The sequence below is a fragment of the Copidosoma floridanum genome, unplaced genomic scaffold (assembly GCF_036245765.1).
Source record: "Copidosoma floridanum isolate Cflo_tuat_1 unplaced genomic scaffold, Cflo_Japanese_pri ptg000005l, whole genome shotgun sequence".
NCBI lineage: Eukaryota > Metazoa > Arthropoda > Insecta > Hymenoptera > Encyrtidae > Copidosoma > Copidosoma floridanum.
In genome coordinates, this window is record NW_028321882.1 from 8,580,410 (window position 1) to 8,608,042 (window position 27,633).

The 27,633-nt window shown below is 37.8% G+C and overlaps 3 protein-coding genes across 3 annotated transcripts; all 3 read right to left on the reverse strand.

The window, feature by feature from the left end:
* Positions 1 to 3,438: 3,438 nt before the first annotated feature.
* On the reverse strand, positions 3,439 to 4,008 carry LOC149375672 (uncharacterized). Its single transcript, XM_089598089.1, has one exon. The coding sequence runs from the start codon at positions 4,006 to 4,008 to the stop codon at positions 3,439 to 3,441; it is 570 nt and encodes a 189-aa protein (XP_089454215.1).
* Positions 4,009 to 4,958: 950 nt separating this feature from the next.
* LOC149375673 (uncharacterized) lies at positions 4,959 to 5,532 on the reverse strand. The gene is made up of 2 exons (XM_089598090.1): positions 5,086 to 5,532; positions 4,959 to 5,039 (listed from the first exon to the last, which is right to left on the reverse strand). The coding sequence occupies exons 1-2, from the start codon at positions 5,530 to 5,532 to the stop codon at positions 4,959 to 4,961; spliced, it is 528 nt and encodes a 175-aa protein (XP_089454216.1).
* A 765-nt stretch (positions 5,533 to 6,297) lies between these two features.
* LOC149375674 (uncharacterized) lies at positions 6,298 to 7,269 on the reverse strand. The gene has a single exon (XM_089598091.1). The coding sequence runs from the start codon at positions 7,267 to 7,269 to the stop codon at positions 6,298 to 6,300; it is 972 nt and encodes a 323-aa protein (XP_089454217.1).
* Between the last annotated feature and the right edge of the window lie 20,364 nt (positions 7,270 to 27,633).

Below are 27,633 nucleotides of genomic sequence, written 5' to 3' on the forward strand. Positions count from 1 at the left end.
CTCATGTAATGCTTACCAAGCCAATCACATACATATAGAATATAAAAAAACTATACGAAAATCACAAATTTAACTAAAAACTTCACCAGAAAAGGATAAAAAATGTTTCTGGAAAAACTGTTTGTCAATAAATGTCACAATAAATGAGAATCAGATTAAGTTATCTTAATAATTTATAAATTAGTAATGGTACTGTTGATTAATTATTTTATTTATAAAGTCACTTTATTATTAATTCATTATTTCGTCAAGGACTCAAATGCTCCTTACTTTATAAGAGGGTTTTCACGTACTGTTTACCGACTCATGAACCTCAGCCATAGCCATGACTATGACACATCCCTTACAAAACCTATACTGGTTGACCGAAAGTCTAACTTCTTCTCTTACACGAGTTGATCCAACGCAAAGACACGCATGAAACATGTCTAGCAATACGTGTGGCTTTTTCACGGCAATGACCTTTAGGATCTCTGATAGCACCCTGTCCAGACCAGGGGCCTCATAAGCTAGCATCTCCAGTCTGAGACAACTGACCTCAGTTCATTCAGGGTACACAGAAGTACCTGACCTACATCTATGTCCCCCCACCCTCTCGGGATGTTCCAAAAAAGTCAAGAGACAACCCTCTCCAGGAAAAAGGCTCCATGGGTGTCATCATGTGCAAGCCACTAATTTTTTTAGTGCGATCCAGTAACCCGGGCCTGATGTGTCTTCATCCACCTCATCAGATAAGTTCCGTATCAACACTAGCGTATGGTCAATAATCGTACTTCTGTTGCTGGACTGTCTGATTGTTGCTAAACTACCAGAGCTTATCATAATAAGATCTATCTTACTCCCTGAAGTTGGTTCTCAGCTTCCTCCTAAGAATGGCCTGGGGATCTAAATTACTACCAAAGACTACGTTACCATACTCCTCAAATCTGCGCTCAGCATCCTGAAATTCAGCTTCCTAATTTCTGAAGAAACGAATCACTATGTTGAGAGATAAGTATTAACTTATGTAGGACGACACCTGATCCACACGATACCACCTCCACCTTCGCCACTGGTGTCGGATATGGAGAACTTGTTGATAAGGAACCGTGTGGCTGTGCATTCAGTTCTGTCGCTGTACTAGCCTTGACTCGACAACGTGCTGGACAGCTGATTTATAGAAAACAAATACATACCTAAAGCACAGGATAATTGGCTCAACAAACTGTGCGTAAGAGCAGGACTGTTAAAGTTTACCTATAAAATCTTTTTTTGTATTAAAATTTTCATTAAAAAGTTAAACGTTGTAAAGCACAATGTAAAAAAAATACCTTGCATAAAATAATATTTATATAACCCACTGCTACTGATTAAAGGTGGTGCAGATATTATTTTAGCAACAATAATTAAACATATTTTATAAATTAACAATTGAAAAAAATACGTTACATAAATAAAGAAGTTAAAAGTAAAGCTACGGCACAAGGTGCTGCTAGGCTAGCCAGTATAAGACTACATGCTTTTATTGAATTTTTCGATGATTTCAAAATAACTTGCTTGTTCCTAGTGACATATTTATACCCACAATCTTTTTATGCTAAACGTCTAGAAAAAAACATCCAGTAGTAAGACTTTATAAGATTTTTACTTCTACTACCAGCCCCCCCTTGCCCGTCACGGCTTTGCCCAAGACTCACTAAATAGAACACTGTAGTGTGTTGAGATTTAATGTGAAACGTTTTCAGTTAAAAATCTTACATCTATTCCTAAAACTATTCTGAACAAAATCTTCTTATCAGAAACATATTTGCTCAGAATCCATACAGTTTACTTGGTCAAGTAAAAAGCTGTAAAAAGTAAGAAAAATATTATTATGCTAAAAAGTGACATGCATTCCTTATGTTATAAGATAACTGTACGCCCTAAAAGGCCGTTGATTTGCAGTTTCTCTCGTATAATCTACAAACGAAGCTATTTTTTAAAGTTGTGAAAATTTAAAATTTACAAGAAATATGTACAAAAAAAATTTTTTACTCTCATTTCACAACTTTATTTCTACAGCACCGAAAACCTGGAGCCTAATCTCTACGTTTTTTATCGCCAAAATATAATATACATATATATATTCTACCTATTCAAAAATCTGGAAGATTTCAGAAATAACTGTAAGGATTACAGTAAAAAGCTTATCTCTCACTCAATAAATTCTTTATCTATCTATTTTGCTGCTGCTTTCATTTTGATCAATATTCAGAGTCATTTTCTTAATGCCTAAAATTGTATTCATTAGATAATACGTGGTTTTTTTTTCCAATTCAACGTCTTACGACTTTTGGCATAGTTAAGACTTTTGTGAGCCGTAATGGCTATTTTTTTTATTTTTATTAGGTTGTAATATATTTATTAGCAAAGAAGTTTGACGTCTGGTGACCCTGAAAAGGACCAGTAAACTTTTTAAGTAAGCTCTTTCTTGACTGAAGTTTCCAGTGAACGTAATCGACTCTATACCTCAGAATAATCTTCTCTACCCTGTTATTGTAATACAACACTGATTAAAAGGAGAACTACAACGTTTAAAGCTTCGGAGCTTGATGTAGAGCTCTTTTCCAACGTCTCCTGGTTTTATGCTGGAGAAAAAAACTATGCTTAAACCATCTCGTAATCATCAAAAATCACTATGCAAAATTTCAGCAAAATTGGATTAGTAGTTCTCGTGGTTAGTGATTACAACCGTTTTAGTGACTTTGCTTCATACAATAGTAAGATAAGCACGTTGTGCATAAAAGTAAAGCAACGATTTTTGATAAATGACCTTAAGAAAAACTGTGACGGAAAAGGATTTTGCACAGTACTCCTCCTTTACCCCTACTGCAGGTCCCCTTCACATTACACAACACCACCATACTGCACCATACATCTTAAATGTTATTGAATTTTTTTTTTTCACCAATTGTAAAAATAAAAAAATTAAAAAAACGGTTCGTATAGTGATATAGATCTCAACTTTCTGCACACTATCCCTTACCCGCTCTGCCATGAGCCGTCCCTGTGTAGAAAATTTGATTACTGCATATCGTCTTGTAGTTTGTAAAGTGTTTTTAGTACAAATTTGTATGTACTGTCCATTACTTCATTTGATTGATGTTTTGTGGAAAAATACTCTTTATTGATAGTGGAACGTACACAGGCTGCGAGGCAGCAAATAAACACATTAACGTCGCGTCGTAGTCTCCTTTGTTCTCCTCTTCTCTCTTCTTCTTCTTGTTGAGCGAGTGGCGGCTCACACGTCTTGCTTGGCGGTCGGCTCGAGCACGATTGATGGTAGCGCGCAACACCGAGCGCCTTGGTGGAGAGAGCGATCGGGGCGCGGGGGGAGGACTCGGCAGGACACGACCGCGCAGCCAGCGCCCTCGCGGCCGAAAAACTCACATACCGCCCGCCTTGCTCCCGGAGCGACAATCAAACGCCGCCCGCCGAAGGAGTCTGGGCATCAGATGAAACAGTCGCTGACGGCGGAGTCTCAGCGAGATCTGGAACCGGAAGCAATGCAAGCTTGGCGACGGGCCGCAGGTACTCCCTGGTGGCTGTTTTCAGAGTGGCCGCACGGACGAGACCATCGGGTCCTGGATGAACGTGGGTGATGCGGCCAAGAGGCCAGCGCCCATCCGTCCGAAGTAGAGTTGAGTCGAGAAGAACCACGGTGTCGCCCATGGCGAAGTTCCGGCGAAAGGTACGCCACTTCGGTCGCTGCTGGAGTGTGTTCAGGTACTCTCGACTCCAGCGAGACCAAAACTGAGCTTGAATCGCCCTGACGAGGTCCCAATGAGCGAGAGTGTCCAGCCTTTCCGATGGGGGCCCAGCCTGGATGACGGCATCAAGAGGGGTGCCGATGAGGAAATGGCCCGGAGTGAGGACATCAAGGTCTCCCAAGTCGTTGGAGAGAGGAGTGAGCGGTCTACTGTTCAAGACCATCTCGATGCCAATGAGAACAGTCGAAAACTCCTCGTAGGTCAGGTGCCGAGAGCCCATGACGCGTCGGAGGTGGCCCTTGACCGACTTGACACCTGACTCCCAAAGACCACCAAAATGAGGCGCCCCAGGCGGGATGAACTGCCACGAAACACCTTGATCGGCGAGCGTTCCAGCAACAAGCGCCTAGTCAATCTCCGCGTCCTGAAGAGCTTCGCGCAGCTCGAGGTCGGCCCGTCGGAAGCAAGTGGCGTTATCACTCCACAGCTCGGCCGGGCGTCCACGGCGACCGGAGAAACGGGTGAGAGTGCCGAGAAAAGAGGCCGTTGAGAGATCGCCAACGAGCTCGAGGTGCAACGCCTTCGTCGTCAAGCACACAAAGACCGCAATATATCCTTTGGTGGTCCGGACGCCTCGTCCGCGCGAAGCGAGCACGTGGAAAGGGCCCGCGTAATCAACCCCAGTGCGACCGAAGGCTTAACAAGAAGTGACCCGGGAGGCTGGTAGAGGGGCCATAAGCTGGGTGGATGCCCGCGCTTGCAGCCGGGCGCAGACGATGCAACGGCGCAGGTGGGCCTTGATTCGTGTCCTGCCACCGATAATCCATGCCTGCCGGTGCACATATGCGCTAGTAAGCCGGAAGCCACCGTGGAGGGCTCTGGAGTGCGCCCAGGTGATGATGAGTCGAGCCAGAGGAGAGGAACCGGGGACAATTGGCAGATGCTTCTCCTCATAGGTCAGCGACGAATGTGCGAGCCGCCCGCCGACGCGCAAGATCCCATCGGCATCCAAGAACGGAGAGAGGGCCGTGAGCGGGCTTGTTTTTGGTAACTGCTCACCCCTTTGCAGTCGAATAACCTCCGCCTCGAATGCTTAAGCTTGACTCAGACGGACACAAGCCAGGAAAGTGGCGTGGAGCTCGGTCGGCGTTGGTGGCGAGAGCACGGGGAGAGCGAGCTAGCGATGGAGACGGCACTGAATCCACCGCCGCACACGAACGAGCAATTGCGTTAGGACGTGGAGACTGGAGAATTGCTCAAGCAGGTTGAAGCTGGATGATTGAACGGTGCAGCAACTGATGAGAGCCAGCGCTGGTCGGGATACGGGCTCCGGGGGCCATAACCCGATGTCACGAACCAGCCAGGAGGGCCCGTGCCACCACAAAGGCTGATGGTGGAGACCTGACATGTCGGCGCTCCGAGTGGCCAGATCCGCCGGATTTGACGCCGTCGGGACGTGCCGCCAGATGCTCGGAGATAATATTTCTTGAAGCTGGGCCACGTAGTTGTCGACGAGCACATTATTGGTCGGCTGGGAGGAACGGAGCCACTGCAGAACAATCTGAGAGTCGCTCCAGGCGTGGCAGCGATCATCGGGGACACCCAGCTCATCCGCGGTTGATCGGAGCAGCTTTGCACCGAGTAGAGCGGCTCTGAGCTCAAGGCGAGGAATCGTCATCCGTGCGACAGGCTCGGAGACTGGCCTGAGTGAGCGGATGGGGGCAAGCTTTGAGTGAGCCAAAAGGATGTAGCAGGAAGCCGGCTCGCCCGGGCGCTCCAACCGCGAGTACACTACGGCGGCCATCGCCCGCCGGCTGGCATCAGTGAACACGTGCAGATGAAGGTCGGACGCTGGCGAGACACCGATCCATCGGGGAAGAGAGAAGCCGGAGATGACTTGGAGCTCAGCCACAAAGTCCATCCAGCGCCGGACCATGGACGATGGTACTGTTTCGTCCCAGTCGAGGTGAGCCCGCCAAAGATCCTGCAGCAGCAATTTCGCGTTCAAAGTGATTGGCGCAAGCCAACCACATGGGTCGAAGACGCTTGCAAGCGCCGCGAGCATGGTCCTCTTCGTAGTCTGGCGTTGCACGACGACCGGAGTCAGGCGAAGGCGATCGACCGGGGGATCCCAACCAACGCCCAGCTCGCTAACAAGGCCCTCAGCACCGAGCTGATCCCAGGCAGGGCGCAAGAGAACATCGGGCGGAAGATCCTCGAGCAGCTCTGGTGTGCTCGCGACCCACTTCCGGAGCGGAAAACCGCCAGCTTGCATGAGGCCGATCAACTGGTCACGGAGGTGTCACGCAGTGTCGAGACTATCGGCTCCAGAGAGAATGTCATCGACGTAGCGGTCGCGCATAACAACGGGCACCGCATCGGGCCAACGGGAGCCCTCGTCCTCGCACAGCTGCTGGATGGTGCTTAGGGAAAGATACGGAGAGCATGACGCGCCGTATGTGACAGTGAGCAACTGGTAGTGCGTGGGCGGCTCTCAAGGGTCCGCGCTCCAAACGATCCGCTGCAAGTCGACGTCTCGGTCATCGATCCAGATCTGGCGGAACATCATTTAAACGTCGCTGCAGAAGGCGATACGATGTCGGCGCCAGCGCAGTAACACGTGAGGTAAGGCCGTTTGAAGTCGGGGCCCGGCGTGGAGGACATCGTTTAGACTGCAGCCGCTCGAAGTTGGATGTGAAGCGTTAAAGACAACGCGCAGCTTTCGGCCCTGGTCACTATGCTGCCATATGCCATGATGCTGGATGTAATGAGCGGGGTGGGACGACCCGGCCAACTGAGCGCTAGTGATAGGCCTCATGTGACCCAAAGCGAGATAATCGGCCATAAACTTGGTGTATTCGACGGCCATCTCGGGGGCTCTCTGTAGCCGGCGCTGCAGCGCAGTCAACGAGGCCAGGGCGCTCTGACAACTATCACCGAGGAGCTGCAAGCCCCCTTGCTTTAGAGGCAGGCGCACGACGTAGCGCCCGTCCTCAGCTCGGCCATGGTCAGCGAAGCTGCGTTCACATTCGACGTCGTCGGGGGCCTGCCAGTGGGCCTGTGGAACGTCCTTGAGTTCCCAGAAGCGCTGCAGCAGGGATGCCAGCTCAAGATGCCAAGGAGGAGGCGAGTCGGCCTGAGATGTCAGACAGACGTTCGGTGAGCCGTGCGGCATCTCTAGGCCGGCGGCCTGCCCAATAAAGACCCAACCAAAGACAGTGGCCTGAGCTACGAGGTCGTCACGCTGAATCTGACCAGGCTCCAGCAAGCGATGGTAGACGTCCACACCGAGGAGGAGGTCGATCACGTGTGGCGTGTCGAATTTGGAGTCCGCCAGCGGCTCGAGGTCGAGCCAGCGCCGAGCGACAGCAGGGTGCAGGGGCGCGCGTGGGGTAACAATCCCGAGCCGCAGGAGGCAAAGAGCCATCAGCGTGGTCGGCGGCTCGCTCTCCCTGAGGTGAAGCCGAAGTCGAGCACGAGCCCTCGAGCGGACGCCTGGGTCGCCGCCGACGCCCGAAATGTTGAACTCGGCGAGTTCCATCGGAGCGTTGAGTTGACGAGCGAGGCTGGCGGAAGCAATGGTGACCTCGGAGCATGAATCCAGAAGGGCCCGGACCGTCACAGTCCGGCCAAGAGGCCCGCTCAGGCGGACAAGCGCCGTCGGCAACACTGCCAGTCAGGACCGCGACGCCTCATCGGATGGCAGACCGGCAGTGGGCACGGCCACTGGATCCGCTTTCGGAAGCTTCGGCGGATGCCCCACATAGCACGCGTATATGGCGACATGGATCGACCGCGGCCCAATTAACTCATTCCGGGCCGCGAGCACTCTCGCGGCCGCGGCGGCTTTACCCACACGAAGAGCTGTCACTTTACTTACATTACGTTAAGAAGCTGGTCGTCCTGTCCTGCTGCGTCTCCGCTGGTCGCCGGTCGCCTCACTTCAACGGGATCCGGCTCGAAGGACCAATGTTTTGTGGAAAAATACTCTTTATTGATAGTGGAACGTACACAGGCTGCGAGGCAGCAAATAAACACATTAACGTCGCGTCGTAGTCTCCTTTGTTCTCCTCTTCTCTCTTCTTCTTCTTGTTGAGCGAGTGGCGGTTCACACGTCTTGCTTGGCGGTCGGCTCGAGCACGATTGATGGTAGCGCGCAACACCGAGCGCCTTGGTGGAGAGAGCGATCGGGGCGCGGGGGGGAGGACTCGGCAGGACACGACCGCACAGCCAGCGCCATCGCGGCCGAAAAACTCACAATTGAGTTGAATTGATCATGAGCTACAATAATAAATAACTTATTTAAGAAGCTACTTTTTCCAGTTAAATGTTTTTTTCAAAAGCTTAAAAATTAGTATATCTTAGCAGAACAGCTTTCCTATGTATTAATGAAAATTTATTCACTTAAGGCTTGTTTACATACCATAAAATTGTTACTTTAACAATCAGTAAGTCATTACTTAAACACTTTTTTCATATTGCTTGGAAATTCTTGAAAATTAGAAACAAGTATTTTGTACTGTAGAATACCCTAAGCAAGTTGATTCAGCCTAAGACAGCTACCAAAAAGAGCGCATGTTAGTCTGTGCAAGAAAAATTTTTGAAACAAACTTAACTGCATCAAAACAAGCTCAGATTTGCCTAAGTTTTCTCCCTCTGGAAACTTCCCTGACATCTATTATCATCCGTATCATCTTTTATGTTTTGGCAGCTTTACGTTCTACTGAACGAACCAAGTAAACTCTTGTTGGTGTCATAGAACAAGTTATGGTTATCTGCAATATAATAAGCGCCATAATAGGACTACAGTACTATTTACTTGCTGGAAAAAAGTAGTTACAAAAAAAGGTGATAACAGAAGTATATACACCTATGCCATGGAAAATCGCATCAAATCTACATTTTTTACAAGGTATCTACATAAAATTGCTGCGCAACTCCTTTATTATTCTCTGATTTATCGGGAACACATTTCGCAAAAATTTTGAAAATTATAAAACCACTCTTTTGCAGTTTAGCAGAAGATAAATTACAATATCCTAATGTTGTTACTTGCCATAGGCTATAAGAAATAATTTTTACATAATAATTACTAGATGCACAAAGTAAAAGCAGGAAATCGAACCTTTCAAAACTTCTATGGTAAGCAGAGTTAATGACTCAACCCACCCAGAAATTAACAGTGATTTATATAAATATTGACCATAAATGCTAAACTTTTTTCACATATTTGAAATCAAATGTTATTAATGGAGTAACTAAAAATCACAACTCACAATCAGTTGATTTAGGCACAGTCTCACTAAACACGTTGGTTATGATGGTTACACTATTATCCTACGGAAATGCTATTTTCCTACTTTGAACGTTATTTGTACCACAATTAAAATGAAAAAGTTTTCAATACTAGTAAGCCTTTTAAATTAATAAACTTCTATGAATATTTAATTTCCAATACTGCTTTAGTTTACCATACTATTTTTGTGTAGTGTTCATAAATATGATGTTAACAAACTAATTGTCTAAAGAGAGAGACCTTCAAAGCAGCAAAAACGCTATTTGCTAGTGATAGCAGATCAGTTGACATTAGGGCTAAACTAATGACAGGATTTGGTCACTTTCAAGTGTTAGATATCATTTTAGTCATTAATGACCTGCTACGTATTTAGCCACATTGCATAAGCTTTCTAGACTTTACGCCGAGAATAAGGAATGCAGTCAAATCCATAAAAGTCTAAAATAATAGTGGCTACTTATATAACGCCAAGTTTGCAAGTGATGTCGTAAAAAAATGCCAGATTGACTGTCCAGCAATTACGCGTCGAAAAAAATTGTTTCGTTGAAAAAAAATTTTAGAATTGTTTTATAAAGTGGCAAAAATAAAATTCACTGAAAAAAAAGGTTCTGCTTATTAAAAGACAATTGTAGGGATTAGCATTGTTGAATAAGATTTATCTATATACCGTTAATTGCAACCAACAAAGTTGCTTGATGGAGAGGTGTAAAAATTAAAAGGTTTTTTTTTGTTCTTTAATAATGGAAAATAACTTCAAAGCAATTATCACACGTTGATTGCTTCAGAAAAGGCCATTTTCTTTGTAATTCAGAATTAAGACTGTTATACTTGCCAAAATAGTTATCATATGTTGCTGCTCAACGGTTGCAAGAGGAAGTCTGATAAGATATTATGCCCTACTCGGCTTACCAGTTTTAGTACTGAAAACTTAGATATAACTTCTCGTTAAAAAAATTGATAAGAGTCAATATCACTGTAACGAGTTGTGCCTGTAGTCGCCAGAGAAAAGTATTTAAGAATAACTTTTGTGCTTCTGAATCGTGACTCATCTGCTACAACTACAAATAAAAGTAAAGCAAAAAAAGTAGGAAAACATGGTTTACTTAATATTTAACCTCAATCAGTATTAGAGAATAAGGTGCGTCCCTTGCATTAAACAAAAAGACTTGTTTTCAATGAAAAAAAGATTGTGGAGCTTCTGCGCTCGAAAAACTGTTTGAGTTACATACCACAAAATGGATTTATTATTTAAAAATAATTATGCAGAGAAAGTTTTTCAGACCAAATACGAAACCGTTAGTACTTTTCTTACTTTAGAAAAAAAAAAGCCAAAAAATCTGAAAAAGTTTAATTGGTCTTTAAGGTGGCTCCAGTGTCCTCAATGTTAAAACTATAAATAACCCAACCTAGGTTAATAAAATCGAATTATATTCTTTGAATTCCCATCTTTCTATTCGTATAAAAAAAAATGAAGGTTGACGATGAAATTTGTAAGAAATCATGCTTACAAAATCGTAGTTTTAAGACGGGTTGGATAGGAAATGCAAGCTTACGCGATTTACAACCTACTGCTGCACTTATATAAGTAACCCGTAAGGTGTAAAAAACATTCTATCTTGTATATATTATTACGCAGTTTTCGATGACATGAGAAAAGTGTCTTGCTATCGAACAAAATCTTTAAATAATCGGAGACTAAGTATACAGTTGCGAGTGCAAGTCAGCTCTCAGCTGTCTGCATTCTGCAGAATACATATATATAGGTAAAACTACTCTTGAACTTAGGAGCGTACCGTAACAGTTCATCAATTAGGGCACCATAAAATTTTTTTGTTTTTATTATATTGACTCACTAAAGTAACAGATAAAATGTAGAATATGGCTAACAACAGTCTCTACGATAATTTTATACCATATTTTAAAGAAAATAATGATTAATTTCAGTCTCCCCATTTTGATACGGCACTAGGCGCTGGAGCCACCTTAATGCAGCTGAAAAACCGATAGGTGCGAGTATCAACGATTTATGTGTGACAAAGCCAGATTTTTTAAAACAACTGCTTGGTCATCATACGCTCTTCTTATACTTGAACTTCGTAAAAAAGCACATTTTATACATATGTTTTAAAAAATATCAATCCGCAAAGGGGGTACCGTAGGTCTTTATTGGTTTTCGAAACTTAACCATCTCCTTGCTCCACGTTCAACATAAAAAATAAAAACGTGAGTTCATTTTTTTTTTAGCATTTAGACACCATTATTTTTATGATTGAAATCACTTATATGAAGAACTTCGTCAACAGCTTCAAAATATTAGAAAAATCTAAAAAGTGTAAGAAACAGATAAAGAAGATTAGCAGACATTCTGATTGGAAGATGCACGGTTTAGTAAGAAAACACTTCCTATTTTCAGATGGGGTAGAAACGAATGTTTTAGAAAATCACCTACAATAACAAGGACTAAAAAAAAAATAGACACAATTTAAAAGTAACATTTCAAAGTACCATTTATTAATCAACTTTTGAAGTTGTTCAGAGTAACATTTCACCAGACTTTTATCACCACATAAAGAAAAAAGGTTTATGTTTAATAAATCTAAAAGAAAACGCAAAAACTTATTACATGAAACTATCTTATAAAAGATCTTTTGGCGTAGAAATTTTCACTTATAAAAATAAAACAGTGGTTCGATTTCGAAAAATTTGATGATTCTAGATTTAAAAAAAAACTTGTATCATCTAACCCATTTTGAGCAAAAAATCTCTTGTATTTCATAGTTACATTTTTGATGCCACTATATTTTTTACCCAAGAAATGCATAAAATAACGAATAATTGTAGGGCTTGGCACTTAAAGCGTGCAGAGGGCGTCTTCCCACTAGTACATGTATCTTCCTACATTACATCTTCAACTGGGTGAGGCCTTTCACACAATTCTCAAGAGAGTCCCACAGATCTCCACAGTTCCCACAGAATTTTACGAACCCCCCCCTCCCTTCTACTGACCCCCTAAAAAATAAGGTAAAATTCCACCCACCCATAGACCCTAACAGCCCCTTTACCAATTAATAGATCCTTAAATTGGTCGAAGCCCCCTGCCCTTCATTAAGCCTCCATACCATTTTTAAAAAACTGATTAAGGTTTTACTAATCTTTGCGGACCCTGATCTGTATACATACGTGTGTGAATGTCGTATATGTATGTGAACATGTATGCGTATACATTTTATTCATGAATGTATATTATTTTCTTTGAAATTCTTATATTGTCATAACATACATCCAATTATATTATTCAAAGTATGATCAGAAAAGTTTTTAATCTTTATTTCATTAAAGACTATAAGATACAATCGTGAATAGAGCATCTAATATTTTTTAAAATATAAAACAAAGAAAAAAAATTGGGAATCTCTTGGAACTGTTATCAAAATTAATCAAAAATACAAAATATATGCAAAAGCACTATCAAAATGCAATAACTATAATGAAAAAATGTGGTAGGTCAGAATTATTTATAGAAGTAACATGTATTTAAAAATAGAAAAAAATTTAAGTAACATTCATACAAATTTTCAAAAACACAATACCAAACAACATTCCCTATATCACGATTAGATTCTTTAATTTTAAATAACTATCGACTTAGATAATATAAGAAATGATACTTTTAGTAAGGTCTTGGCCTACGTCCATACAATTTTATTTCAGGAATGTGGTCTACCTTATGCACGCGTTTAAGTTATTCTACATTATGTTAAAAAGTATTACGCCTGAAAAAATTTTACACCTAAAATTTCTGGTATTATTGCGGAACTTAAATAATTAGTCATTATATATATGCTGCATGGTCTTCATACAAAGCTTAGTCCTTGTACTCGTATAGTTAATTCTAATCAGAATGACACAAAACAATGTTTGAGACTTCTCACAAACATAACCATATTTTTATTAACGTTTTAAACAAACAGCTACCCACAATATAAAAAAGCTAATAACATATCCAATAGAATTATTTACAAATCCTAGACAAAAAATGAAATTTATGAAAATAATTTAATGGTTGTACGTTATACAAAATTTTTAATACTGAAATGTAAATGTAACATTAACTTTAAATTTTTTGCATAAATACAAAGCATTAAATATATTTATGACTATAACTACAAATCTAGTGACAGAGCACTTATTAAAATTAAAGAATTAAAAGATAAACAAACAGAAGAGTTTAATCAAATAATTAATGATATTGATGCTTCGTATGTGGGTTGAATGAAAGCATCTCGTGGACTACAAGAAATTTTAATTGGTGCTAGAAGTCGTACAGTTGTAAATGTTGTTGTCTACTTTGGAATCAAATAAAAATTTATATTCGATAAAAATAACTTTAAAAATAGTGTAAAACTATAAAACGTAACAGCTTAAACGTGATTGAACAAACATGATTATTTTTTAAAATTAATAAAGCATTAGAACATTTCAGGACATGAAATTCTTTAAAAACGAACTTACAATTTGGGACAAAAGAAAAGATATAATATAAATCGTTGCCATAGGTACATTAAGCAAACTCTATCCACAAAATCATGTATGGCTTTTCAAAACCTATTTGAAATAGAATAAATAGTGCAACATCCTTTAAAGACATTTAAATATACAAAGAAATTAAGTACCACACGTTAAACGATACTGCAACCATAAGTGGTTTAATTGATCATAATTCTCAAATCGATGATAATTTTAAAGATGCCATTAATTTTAGGTTCTCTAATTAATAAAACAAATTTTCAACAGATTGTTTCCTAATTAATTAAGACATATAAGACAGTCCTTACTTTGAATACAAGCAATGATAAGGGACTGTTTGCATGTATCTCATATTTTCCGTAGTTTTTTTAGATCATGATATTATTTTCATAATAAAATTAGAAGCGTTTTTTAATTCTATTTTGTTACCACATTTTATAATAGACTCACTATAAAGAATTTTTGTCCCTTGATGAAATTCCGACATAGATGAGCCAATAGGTTCTAAATAAATCTACTATTTGTATTAATAAAAAAACAAAGCTCAGCTATAACAGAAGGAAAAAATACAGAGGCTTACCTAGTTTTGTGAGAAAAGAAGTGGCAGACTGTCAACGGGGCCTACTAAGAGAAGGAGTTATGGGTAATTCATGTGGAGTGCCACTCACAAATAACTATATACAAAAATTAAATACATGGAACGTTTTCGAGATTCGTTCGAGGGATACTTTTTGCTACCAGATTTTTTACGAGAATTTACATAGCGGACTACTATGATATCTACCAGTACTTGAACTCACCCACTTTATAAACTAAAGAAATTTGAAAATAAATCAGTCCTCATCAGTTTTAACTTGTTTTGAACGTTAAATAATTAAGAAAAAATTTTGAAGCCTCATAGCTTTTAACACTAAAAAACAGTTTACTTATTTTGTTACTTATTTTATAGTGGTTATGTTGCCGTTTCTCTCTAAACTTAAAGCACTTACGAACTATTTTTTTTATGATTCTGAGCGTATCCCATTATAAGAGAACATAAAAAAAATTTATTTGCTACTAGCAGAAAAATTGATTATTTATTTGAATTCATTCATATAAATTTTTTTTGTTTTCTTACAAATAGTTTTTTTTTGTTTTAATATAATTTTTTTTTTGTGTCATATTAAGTTCTTAAAAAATTCAAAATAAACTTTCTTTTGTGAAACATTGTGTCGTGAATAAATCTGTTGCATTGGATGACCTCAACATTATAAAATTCTCATCTAAGAAAAGCAGTATTTAGAGTCTTTCTGAGATTTTTAGAGCTAGTGGTGCCACTGTAGTTTCCTTTTTTTTGTTACCTTGTTGTTCATTTATAATCCTACTTAGTGTATTTGTAAACTGCATTGTTTTAAAATACTTTGTTGGCCAGTGAAAAAGATTATACCAACATAAAATTGATTTGTCAGCTTAAGTTTGCAACTTTGCTTTTGTCGCTTTTATTTAATACGGCTCCCACTTAGTCACAAGACCTTTTTTCAAATACAGTGACATTAAAGGGCCACTCTGACTTTATCCAAAAGTCTAACGCATGATGTCATATGGCACCTGATATACCAACTGATAAATTACCTGACATGAAATCTAGGATTTCTCACAAAATGTTAAATATTATGAATCAACTATTCAAAGCTTTAAAAGTTATGTTTTTCGATGTATTATTCAGATAGTAACACCGCATTTTAATGTTAGAGAGTCGTTAATTGCATAATTTAATGGTTTTGTAGCAATTTTGATTTTTTATGTGAGTTACAAATGATTTATTGACACGAAAAATCAGCCAATATGTCAGATAACATCTCATTTAACAGATCAGCTAACAAGTTAGATAACGTCTCATTTAACAGATCAGCTAATGTGTGAGATAACATTTTATTTAACACATCGGCTGGCATTCGTTTAAAGACTATTAAAAAAAACGATTTTCTTAATACTGTGCTTAGATATTTTCGAACGTTTACTTTTTTTTGTTAAGGATTAATGCACCTGTCCAACTTTACTAGAGTCAAGGAAACTTTTTATTGTGGCATAAATTACACTTCCAATGCTGTAAGTATTATTCTTATAGAAACAAGCATTAATAAGAGCAATTTTTTTAATCATTAAGTATGAAAAAACGTTGTTTTGAAGGCTAATTTTAAGTATTAGTATTGACCTTAAATTAGCTTGTACTGATACGTTCAAAACAATAAATGTGTATGCATTCGTGTAAACATATAAAAAAAATGCATAAAGAAGATTTTAGGAAAACTAGTGAGCTATTGGTGTTTAATCAGCTCATAAACAAATTATACATCGTATACGTCCCAGCAAAGGCTCCATACGTCATCTGTGTAAAGACAAAGAAAGTATACAATTAATACGTTTGCAATTATATGTTGATAACTAACACATGGTAATACTGGAATATTTTAAGCAACTTTATCTAAAATCGTAAAGTCGTGACCTTTATACATATAGCCAGATAAGTAGAAAGTAAAAAGTACAAAGTATACTATGACAAAAATACAAAAGTACGTACGTTCCCTTTGAAATGTTATTTAAGGTAAAAGCTGCAGCACATAAAACTACTTAATCTCATCACAATAACATGCTGATAAAAGAATTTGGCATAAAATAAGATTTTATTACCATGGTGGCTATTGATGTACATGGTTGTTGATAAACAAAATAGTTTTCTTATACATCTTATGCATAAAAATTCGTGGGCTCCGATGAATGTTAATGATAACATTAATAAAAAAAAAATTAGATGACTTTATAAATGTGCACAAAACAAATTAAAAGAGGAAAAAAATTTGTTATCCACAACCATGTACTTAAACTAAAATCACGCTTGTAGAATCTTATTAAATACTTGATTCTTGCAGTAGTGCATGTTTGTAAGAAAAATCAGTTATACTGTATCTAATTCCACATATTTTAATTAACTAGCTTTAGTAGTACTAGCTGTGTATAAACTTTTGTAATGGATGTATATTAGATAGTAAGTGCATTATGGTAGGTATTTAAACTAATAACCAGAGATATATATTTTATACTGCAGCGTTATAAAGACTTGATTTAAGACAAATAAGGAAACGATGGTAGTTATCTTGTACAAGATAAAGAAAACATCTTTAAGAATCAAATAACGATAAAAACAATTAAAAAATAATCGCAAAAGAAATACTTATTTTAATTGATCTGTCAAAAATACATCATCTAAGCTGTCAAGAGTGCTTTGTTTTAAAACTTAAAAGGTTTGATATAATGAGTTCTGTGTACGTTAAAAAATGTATATCTACATAAGGTTGTAAAAAATACTCATCACAGTTTTTGAAAAAAGTGTTCGAACGTTCTTAACGTTAAAAAACAACGCAATACTGCTTATTTTTAAGTTCTTTTATGGTTATAAATAATTAATGAAGTGCTAAGTCAAAAATTATTATGAATTTGAAATTACGTCATACAAACTACACAAAATGAGCTCCATCAAGAGCTATTACAAGCCCAAGACTATTGAGGATTCTGTAAAATAGCTGCTAGAGGATAATTATAACCTCTTGTAGTAGAAATAGTGATCTACTATTGTTAGTTATTAAACAAAAGCCAGATAGCAGGAAAAAGCACATTAGCTAAGCTTAAGGCCGCACTTATAAAATGTGTATTACGAAAGATAAAGTTTTAAGCACAGATTTAACTTCGGCAAAGGTAGAGATAAATTAAAAAGAGATGACGCAAATATAATTGAGTAAGATTATTCTACGTGTTTTCTAAGATCCAGAATCACAACATAAGAAATTCATGCAGAAAGTCTGCAAAAATCAGAAAAATCAGCAAAGTGAGCTTTTTGTTTGCAGAGCATAAGCACATGTTGGAATACTTGTGTATACATATGTGTTCATGAGCTCTTCCACGTATGAGATTGTCTGTGTGTGTAAGGAAAACCAACACAGTGTTAGTTATGGGAACACATGTACACGTATGTGGACAGTTTACCTAACTTCTTATGTTAGTAGTAAATATTTTAACCACACTTTTCAAAAGTATTCGTACATCTTAAAAGCCTGCATAGGTTACTTTTGTAAACATTTATGTATATGTATACTACTTGGGCTTTGCCCACCGTGTGGGCTTCTTGGGCCAACCCAACACTATTCAATTTTTTAATAGGAAAAGTTAAGTTCATCGTAAAAGGTTGTGCTGTAGATGATTTTTAAATTCTTTATAAAACCATATGCTTTATGAATCTTTATAAATCCTTATCAGTAGGTCAAATTTTATTAAGTTTTTTATAATAGTTGTGTGCTTGGAATCTTTAGTATATTTTTTTAGTAACAAAACGTTTACAATACACAGCAAAACTTATTGTTAATTTATAATATAGATAGGTTGTATACTGAGCATATTTTTATTAAAAAATTTTGTGTAACAGAATCTTGTCTCACTACTAAATTTTTTATTTTTAAATCATTTTTTGACTAATGAAACAAAATTGTTATTTAGGTTTTTATATCTTAAAAAAAACAAACTAAAATTTCAACGTAAAAATTTAAGTTTTTTTTTACTAAAAATGCAGAGTATCCAATCTCTACAAAATTCTACTTTTTATAAATTTCTACATTTATTGAGTAAGGTTAGAACTCCTTTTTTTAGACTCTACTCTAACTTATTATTTAATATTTGAAGTCCTTCATGTCTGTTAATAGTTTTTTTTTTTTTGACAATATTTGATCGCGCACTTTTAAGCTCTTTTTTAGTGTAAATTTTTCATTATTACTGTAATTTAAACAAAAGTTATTTTCTAGTTTTCATACTTTGAACTACGACCGTAAATGTGAGAATTTTTGATCTCAAATATTATTGTTATTCGTATACTTTAATAATTATAATTATATTTTATTGCAGTGTAGTGCAACTATAAATTTAAATAAAAGTTAAAACATAATGCTGTTGCGTAGGATTCTATGGTCTTGGGGTGTGCACGAAATAAACAGTCGAGGAACTAGTATCGACGTCTTTATTTATACAAAAACGAGAGAAGAGCGCGTCGCGTGACCACGACCTTCATCCTTGCCGGTTCCAGCCAGAGAGCGTACCTTCAGCATCCTATCTGCTTAAGCCTTCGCGTTCTCCCACTACAATCATCTGTAGTAGGCCCCACAAATAGGGGGCGCACGTACGTGTAGCTATGATATCGTATGTGACACGTCCGAGGCCGCACCACCACCATCATCCTCAATAGCGATCTCCTTTTTAATTAGTACGTTTATATGAGAGTAATGTTCGTGTAATGTTGTTTGTGTTGTATGTAAGATTTTTAATATAGAAGTTAAAAGGTGGAGAGAAAAAAAACCTGTCCTTGTAGCTCCTTTACACAAATTCGCTAAATTTTTCTTTTAACATTTATTGTCTTTGTTCACGCTCTTCTTTCCTTATAATATAATGCATTATTGCAAAATTGTAGTTTATAAATTTATAGAGCGTAATAATTTAAAAGCTTTTTCTTCTAGTAATTGACTAATTATTTAAACCTACTGTGAGTTCAATTTGTAAAATATGGCAATTTAGTATGTTATAATGTATTATATAATATTACTAATTTTCCTAATATTGGTTCAATTATTATTTTAATTTTTTGATTAGTGTTAGTGTTATGATTGGCTGCGCTTTAAGCCTATTAAATATTTTTACATAATGAATTTTTTTGTTTGTAAATATGGTTACTAAATTATAATAAACGAACGTAACTTAGATAATTGTTTGTATATATAATTTAATTAAATTTTTTTTTTTTTTTTTTTATGTATATCCTCCTTTTATGCGCGAGGATATTGCATATTGTTAGCCTCTGGAGGTGCACCTCTGACCACTACGCGTACTTGGTTTTGCGTTGCGACTGGTCTTTATATGGTCTGTAGAATTATTGGTTGCACTGTCACTGCACCCACTGCTGCACCTTCACTTCCAGAACTGTTTTGTCTACCTGTAAGAATTCTAGCCAAATTTAGTATTAAGGCCCCCCCCCATTTGAGGAATCTGAACGACCCCGCTGCCACGCCTAAAGCTATTTCTGCAGCCATCCACGCGTACTCTTCCCAGTTACAAAATTTTTCTTCTGTTTGACCTACTTTGCGTTCTCTTTAAACTATGTCCTCTAGTTTCGTACCGAACGTTAGTTCATCTCCAGCACCGTGTTCTTGGCTACCAAGCTCTTGTAGTCCGTCTCTTTTTATTACTATTTTTATGAGGTTCAGCAACCCGTCTCCCTCCATTCCTTTCATCCCTTGTATAATTTTTTCTAAGTTCAGAGTCAGGCCTTTAAGATTAACGACGTGACTCTCACCTTCCTCCTGACTCGGTTTAAGTCTGGTTTCCGACGCTTGGACAGTGCAGTCTTTTTCCAAGTCTGTTACTCTAGCGTGTGACAACTTTATTTTCCCGTGTTTGGTGTGTTTGCACTGAACATGTACCTTTTCTTCTTTTCCGATGCTTAACACGTGCTGATTTTTCGCATGAAGTAGAGTCCAGTACGCGCCTTTTAATTTTACCAAGACGATCGAACACTTCTCCAAGTTGTCTATTGTATCTTCTAGAATGAGTCGTATCTAGCATGGGTGATCTTTCTCTCTTCTTGCGTCGGTTTTATTTTTGTGCATATGTTCACCTGGCCTTATTTTTTACATCAGTTGACCACTTGTAAGGATATCAAAGTAAACCTTTTTGGGCTCATACTACTTACTTTGTATTCGTGCACCGGTTGTAAGTATGCCACCATGTTTGTTATGTTGAACCCTTCTTGCTTTACGGGTACTGGTGTTATTCTAAGCAGGTCTAATTCTTTCTTCGTTACCAACGTTATTTTAGTATGATATATTACTTTCCTATTAATTGCTGTCGTCGCTATTTCTGCTATTTTCCCTACTCTATCCTCTGTCATTATGTCCTTATCTCCTGGAACCCTGAGATCTGGCCTGAAGTGACTTACTAATATTCCTGCATCCGATATTGTTTTTAAGGCTGCTTCTGGTAGATGTGATATTACTTAACTTGCTCAATAAATTATATCCTTTGCTGTTTTAAATTTTGCTGCTAGTTTATCGGCCAGCTGCTCGAATTCTTTCATTATCTTTGGCATTTTATCATAACCGCTTACCCCGTCTGAAAATATTTCAAGGCTTTATTTTTTTACTTGTTCCGCTTTGTCCTCGTATTCTTCCATTATTTGTAGTGTTTGTTCATGATTGTTGAACGCTTTGACTCTTGTTTGTTCTTTAAGATATTTCGTTACATCGGTCGTACTTTTTAAATTTAATTCCGCCAACTCCGGTATCTTATCCTTGTTTGATTCCGTCATCTGCCCCTGGAGTACCTGTACTGTTTCTACTTGGCTGCGAACTTCCTGTCCTACTACTGGTCTGTGTGCTGTTTCGACACCTTGCAGCACTTTTATGATCTTGTGAGTGGCCATTCTTATGCACCTTCTGCAGGAATCTTCTTTACTCATTGTTACTCTACCTTTACATTTTACCTGCCTGCTTGCTTTCACAAATGCATCTGTTCCTCCGATTCTTTGATTCCAATCCACATACCATCAGATTTTTCATGTGGACGCAACTGACCGGGTGGCCTCAGATTTTTTACGAATATCCCCAGATTTTTCTCGGATAGCTACATTTTTCTTGGTTGCTTTTCTATTGAAGTGGCTTCCCCCCTTAATCAAAGAATGGATACTTTCTTTAATGATACTTACATTTCCCTTTTTGTGAATTAATTTCTAGATTATTTGAGAAAAAAGGAAAAAAAGAGTGAAAAAAATAAAGTTCCCAGAACGTTACTACTGTACGGCTTCTTATTACCCTCTCTTCATCCTAATATTTCCTTTCAGTAATGGCAATCTTTGAAACCATGATTTTTAAGGACGGATAAGATCGATGTTTTGCAAATCAAGTCAGGAATGTGGCTCTACCTGTACATTTTTTTATTTATTTTTTTTAATTTCCTTACTCACGAAATTTAACTTATATTTAGGATGTGCTTAAAAGAGGTGTGTATTTATATAACAACCTCTTGCTATGCAAAAAAACTATCGTACTCTGTCTGTCTATCAACATGTTTGGTACTGTGAGTCATTTACAATAGGAAGACGCATGTGGTACTGTAGATCAGTAATTGTCACACACGCTTTCCCTGTAAGCTCCCTTGTTTTATGATTTCCATACTAATTTTCCCCTTTTTTCATTTTTTTCAGAGAAGTGGACAGTAAGGATTGTTGGATAGTTTGGCTCTTTTTCGTCAGTGCTTACTTTGACTTTGTAGTGTCAACTTCTATACTCGGTTTCCAGTGGCTTTTTTCTTTTCTCTTGTGTACTCAGTACGTGTTGGTTTTGGCGTTATCTTCTCCTCTTTTTCCATTACGTTATTACTTTCATGCTATTCCGCAAAAATGGCTTTTTCTTCCGTGAATCCGATTGATTTTGTACGCTGGCTGTGAGATTTTGCAAACCTACTACAACTTGGCTATCGATCGTCTTCCTTAGGGATGAGTACGGGGACGCAGAAGGGAGAATACGTAAGGGGTAATACAAAAAACAGAAAAAAGAAAACAGGAAAGGAGAAAAGGAAAAAGAATTTAAAAAATATACTCAAATTATTTAAAAAATGTATGTATTTACGCATGCAAACATAAAAGAAAATTGTTGTAAAATCAAAGACTTGCGAATATTATCTTGCCTTTCTGCATGCCCCACATTTCCTGCTACATTATTATTATTTTTTTATTTTAGGCTTACGAATTTAAGTCTCATCATCTGAAATTTTTTTTTTTTAACGATGATGCTATACAAACCAAATCGTCAATAGCATGCTTTTTTTGTTTGTATATGATTGTTATAATTATATGAGAAAGCGTCACATGCCCTACTTGTGTTTGCTTAGGCAGTTAAAAAAATGATACTTTATTTTACTTATTGTTTTTCAGAAAAAATTACCTGCCATCGCCTATATTATACCCTGACTATGCCCCAGCATGTCTTTTTGTGTTGACATATATAGTCAACATTTTCTTGTATCCTTATTTCCCGTTGTTTTTTTGTGGTGCGTCTGGCGACCACGAAAATTTATGCAAAACTAGCAGGTTAATTTTGCCCTTCCGTATTTTTTTCTGCATTTGCATTTTCTATCGGGGCTTTTACGACGCAATTTTTTTTTATTTTATCCATGTAGGATATTCTCATTTTTTTTTTTTTTTACAGGTTGACTTTTTTTTACATAATCGATGCCAGTTATTTCGTACGGTCCGTCATATTGGGCGTTAAATTTCCCTTTCGACGGTTTTTTTAACACATAAGCCATTTCTCCATCAAAGTAGTATCTCATATTCAATTGGCAGTCGTAATAATACTTTCAGCGGTATTTCGCTTGCACTTGATTCATTGCGGCTATAGTTCTCATCTCCGTCAGTGTCGTTACCAGCTCATTAAAATGTTCGTTCGACGTCTGGCCATTGGATGATGTTTTAGAGCTAGCAGGTGTTCTCACTCTCTGTCCGAAAACAAGCTCCGCTTAATGGATCGACCTCTCGAATCACCTCGCATTCTAATAACTTAATTTTTGGTACAGGTATGCTTATTGATTTATTTACTGTGTTTAGAATTTACTGGAATTATTTACTGGATAGAATTTCGAGCATCTCTGGCATAATTTAATTAATTTTTATTCCTTCTTATTTAAAAATATTTTCTGATGCACTTATGTGGCCTTGATATAATTCAAAATGTCCCATCCAATTATACCTTTCCCATTCATCGGGAGGTCACATGGGACCACATGCAACCTACACGTAAGGCCATTCAGTAGTATTTCAACTACACCTAAAGTGCAACGCTTTCTATACGTAACACCCACAATTTTTACTCGGTTCCTCGTGTCAAAGAATGCATTTGGAAGAACAAAGTCTCCCATTATAGAGGAAGTTTTAGCTCCTGCGTCAGCGTAAAATTTTGCTACCCCACCTCTTAGTTGAGTGTTTGTCATAAATACCGAAGGGGGTGTCCTACCTGCTAGGAATATAATTATTTTGGCTTTACGCTGAGGCTTGTTTCCGTTGTCGTTTCGGCCACTTTTGATTGGAGGGCTGTTTTGAGGCATATTATCTCTCATTGTCATCATATCAACGCTCGCACTTACACCTAGTGACTCTCTTACCTGTACGGTTGCCGTTTCTCTGCTGCCGAATGTTTTTGTTGTCTACTCATCTACTGGGGAATGCCCAATGCTTGGGGAGTGCACCAAGCATCCTGAAGGTTTTATAATTATAATATTCATTTTTCCATCACTGATTATAATTTTTATAGTTGTTATGACTGAACGCGTAATTATTTTCCCTATTTCATTGATTGCAACTTTTATTATGTTAAAATGGCCTTTTGTTGTTCCTGTTATTATTCTACGAAGGGCAACTTTTGTTGCTTTTAAGGTTTTTACTATTGTTATTAATATTATTATTATTATTATTATTATTATTATTATTATTATCATTATTATTATTCTTACTATCATTATTCTTATTACTATTATTATTATAACTATTATAATCAGATGTGTAGTTATTATGTTCGTTATGGTAATTTCTAGGGTCAGATTTACTGTATTACACATTGGGTGTTTGATCATCGTACGCAGGTCTTCCTTAATTTCTGACTTTCATCTCCGATAATCTCTTGGGCGGATCTGTTTCAGGCCCATTAGGGTCTTTTATTCCTCATTTTTCGCTTCCCTTCATAGCTTTTCACACCCGCTCAGAGAGTGCAGACAGTGCTCCTGACAATAGGAGCACCACTTAATATCTCTGTTGCCATCCTATTCGTCTGTATCACTCTTTTTCTCTAGCGCATCACTAATGACTATGCCTAGCCTTGGGCTTCTCTTACCAAAAAAACTCTCCCGTGTTACACATATGCTTAAATTATTAAGTGCCATTTGACGTAGACTTAACTCGTTGTCTACGTCTATAGCCGCTTCAATGGCCTCCTCCAGTGTTACAGATTTTACGCCAGCCACGTTCCAACTGTATGGCGCATTTAACCTATAGATGAACTGTTTTGCTGACTCTCTGTCTGTAGATGGCTTTAGGGCAGTTTTTTAAATTTGGGACAGCTGTGGGTTAGCGTCATGAGTTATCATTATTCTAGTATGCAGCTATTGCACATGGCTGCAGTACTGAATAATTGACTTGCTGTTCAGGTGAGTCAGTAACTTAAGTTGGGCTAGCTGTGTATCGATGCCTCCCGTGCTCCCGAATCGCCATTATAAAGTGAGTTAAAATGTATCTACGGTATTTAACAGTAAATACTGGATGCAAAATTGATCTGCTGCCATCCCCCTAAGTTTACCGCCTAGTGTACCTATGAAGTATTTTTGATATTGCAGCAGAACTGCTAGGTTTTCTGTCCTCACCATCTGCTCGAAAAGTGAAAAGTTTATTGGATCTCCATTGAATATGGGGATGCCATTCGCCGTGCTATAGACATAGGACAGTGCATTATAGTCCATGCTAACAGGGTACGTGTTCTTTGCTCGCTCTTAACTTATGATGGGGCTTATGTAAATTGGATTTGGCTGCGCTTAATATTGCTGCTCTTGCAAAATGTATTCCCCGTTCATGTTATTATTCCGAAACGGCCAGGCAAATGACAGTGCTGTTGGTTGGCCTCTCGCCCTTATGTCTATTGGGCCTGTAGGTTCGTAGCTGGATCAAGCGTCATGCATCCTCGTGTCTGAAAAACTTTGGATTTCCGTTTGCTGACCCCCATACGTTCTCACCTCTTTTAACATCCTTCACGATAAGTCCCAATTGTTTTTATGGTCAAGTACTATCTCCCTACAATTTCATATTAGTGTTTTCTCCGAAAACTGCGTTGCACATTGCTGTACTGTTTGCTGCGCCACGTGTTCTTTTTCTCGTCTGAACGCATGTTAAAGCGTATCCTGTGTATCATTACTGTCGAACCTATCTTTCGAGTGCGAGTTTACATCTCTCAAAATTTTGCTCATCTCATTTTCGGCTGTATAATCTGCATTATTTAAGGGTGACATACTCGCCGCATCGTTTTTTATGGTGTTTGAATATTCTGCACCCGCCCCCATTATGCATGACGTTGTTTGTAAGACTTTCTCCCTAATTACTTCTGGTTTAATTTTTTTCAAGAATTTTAACTTGCCCATTTTTTCCTATTCGATTTGAGTTTCGGGGCTGTGCTCTAAACATATGGTCAGTATTCACTCCAACTCGTTTTCCTGATACGAGGGAATTTCGTCCTTCCTAACACTCATTACATCATTTTGCGCTTCATCGAAGTTTTTCATCATAGATTTTTTATTATATATTCTTGTTTTTCTTTATTATTTGTCTGTACAAGAGCGCTTAAGCACTTACAAGTAAATTTCTGTACATTTCTTTGCATTCCTATTCCATGATGATAAACCCACTTTACTTTAATATTGACCATGCGTCTCATTTTTTATTTATTTATTTATTTTTTCCTTACTTTTAACCTGACCAAATCATTTTTACGGTCCGAAATCTTTCTGACTCACAATAAATTACCCTAGTGACACATCACCGATACCATGAGGGTACCGAACGCAAAACCAATATAGCAAAAAAATTAAATTGTAACGCACTAAAATTCTTAGCAGAGCAACTGGGACAGTTAAATATATTTGTTTATTAATAAATCTTTACTCCTTACCGTATGCTCTTGGCTAGAACGATGGCAACTTAGATCTTTTTTATCCTTGTTTTCTTGATTTCTATCGTAGTCCTGGGTATCCTCTGGCTTGGTCCTTGATTGAAGCTGCTTGTTCCCGTACTTCAGCAACTCTTTGTTCTGCTAATTTTTCTCGTAGCAGTTCCTTGTTCACTTTGTTGCACGACACTATGTGTGTTTTCCAAAAAATCACGGAAGTCAATACTTTACCGTTGACAAAAACCGAGAAAGAAAATTTGATTTTTATTTAATCGTGATAACCATTCCACTCCCGACACCAAAACTGTTACGTAGGATTTTATTTTATTGGGGTGCACATGAAGCAAATAGTTGAGGAACTAGTATCAATGTCTTTATTAATGCAAAAATGAGAGACGAGCTCGTCGCGTGTGTACGACCTTAGTTCTTGCTGGTTTCAGCGAGAGAGCGCCCCTTCAGCATCCAATCTGCTTACGCCTTCGCTCTCTTCCTCTTAAATCATCTGTAGTAGGACCTACAAGGAGAAGGCGCGCAGACGTCTTGCTATGATATTGTACGTGACAATGCAATAAATATTCTTAGTATTGAAAAGCTTGATCTTATTCAGCATTTCTAATTTCTAACAAATTTACCGATTTTTTTAGAACAGGGAGGTATTCAGAGTTTTCATACCTTACTAAAGTTATATTTGACCAGGAAATAAAGGTTTACTTAAACTTAAACATTGTTTACTGAGACTTCAACGTTATAACTTATTTATAGTCAGTTAAAGCCAGTTGTGAAAAACTGTTTCTGTAAAATATTGGAACTAAAGATTATAATAATCGTTTGATAAATTTTGTGTTGAAATAAGGACTCTACCACTCATTTTTTAAATCGTATTTGTTTCGGATTAAAAAGTATACTTCAAATATCATCCTAATTTCATTTTTGTGCAGTAACGTAATTATTCTTAAATGCAATATGTAATATTCCTGTTAATATAACAAGAGCATGTATCGCAAGAGCATGTGTATATATATATATATATATATATATATATATATATATATATATGTACAAGTAGTGATTTATGCAGACTTTACGTGATTCTAACACAAATAATAATAACATGGTAGAATTATGCAGACGTCCAAATAATTCCACTTTTGTCCTCATAATAACCCTTACGTACACGTGATTGTCTGCATAAGTCACTATTCATAAACATATATGTTTATGTATATATACATATATATATATATATATATATATATATATATATATATATATATATATATATATATGTACACCTCACTGTCTTAAAAAGATT

What these genes read in the sequence shown, in the direction of transcription:
- LOC149375673 (XM_089598090.1), bottom strand. Translation starts at nt 5,532, where the DNA reads ATGGCCGCCGTAGTGTACTCGCGGTTGGAGCGCCCGGGCGAGCCGGCT. An exon ending in GGCACGGGCCCTCCTGGCTG is followed by an intron (nt 5,040 to 5,085) that starts GTTCGTGACATC and finishes TATCCCGACCAG; the next exon opens with CGCTGGCTCTCATCAGTTGC.
- LOC149375672 (XM_089598089.1), bottom strand. Translation starts at nt 4,008, where the DNA reads ATGGGCTCTCGGCACCTGACCTACGAGGAGTTTTCGACTGTTCTCATT.
- LOC149375674 (XM_089598091.1), bottom strand. Translation starts at nt 7,269, where the DNA reads ATGGAACTCGCCGAGTTCAACATTTCGGGCGTCGGCGGCGACCCAGGC.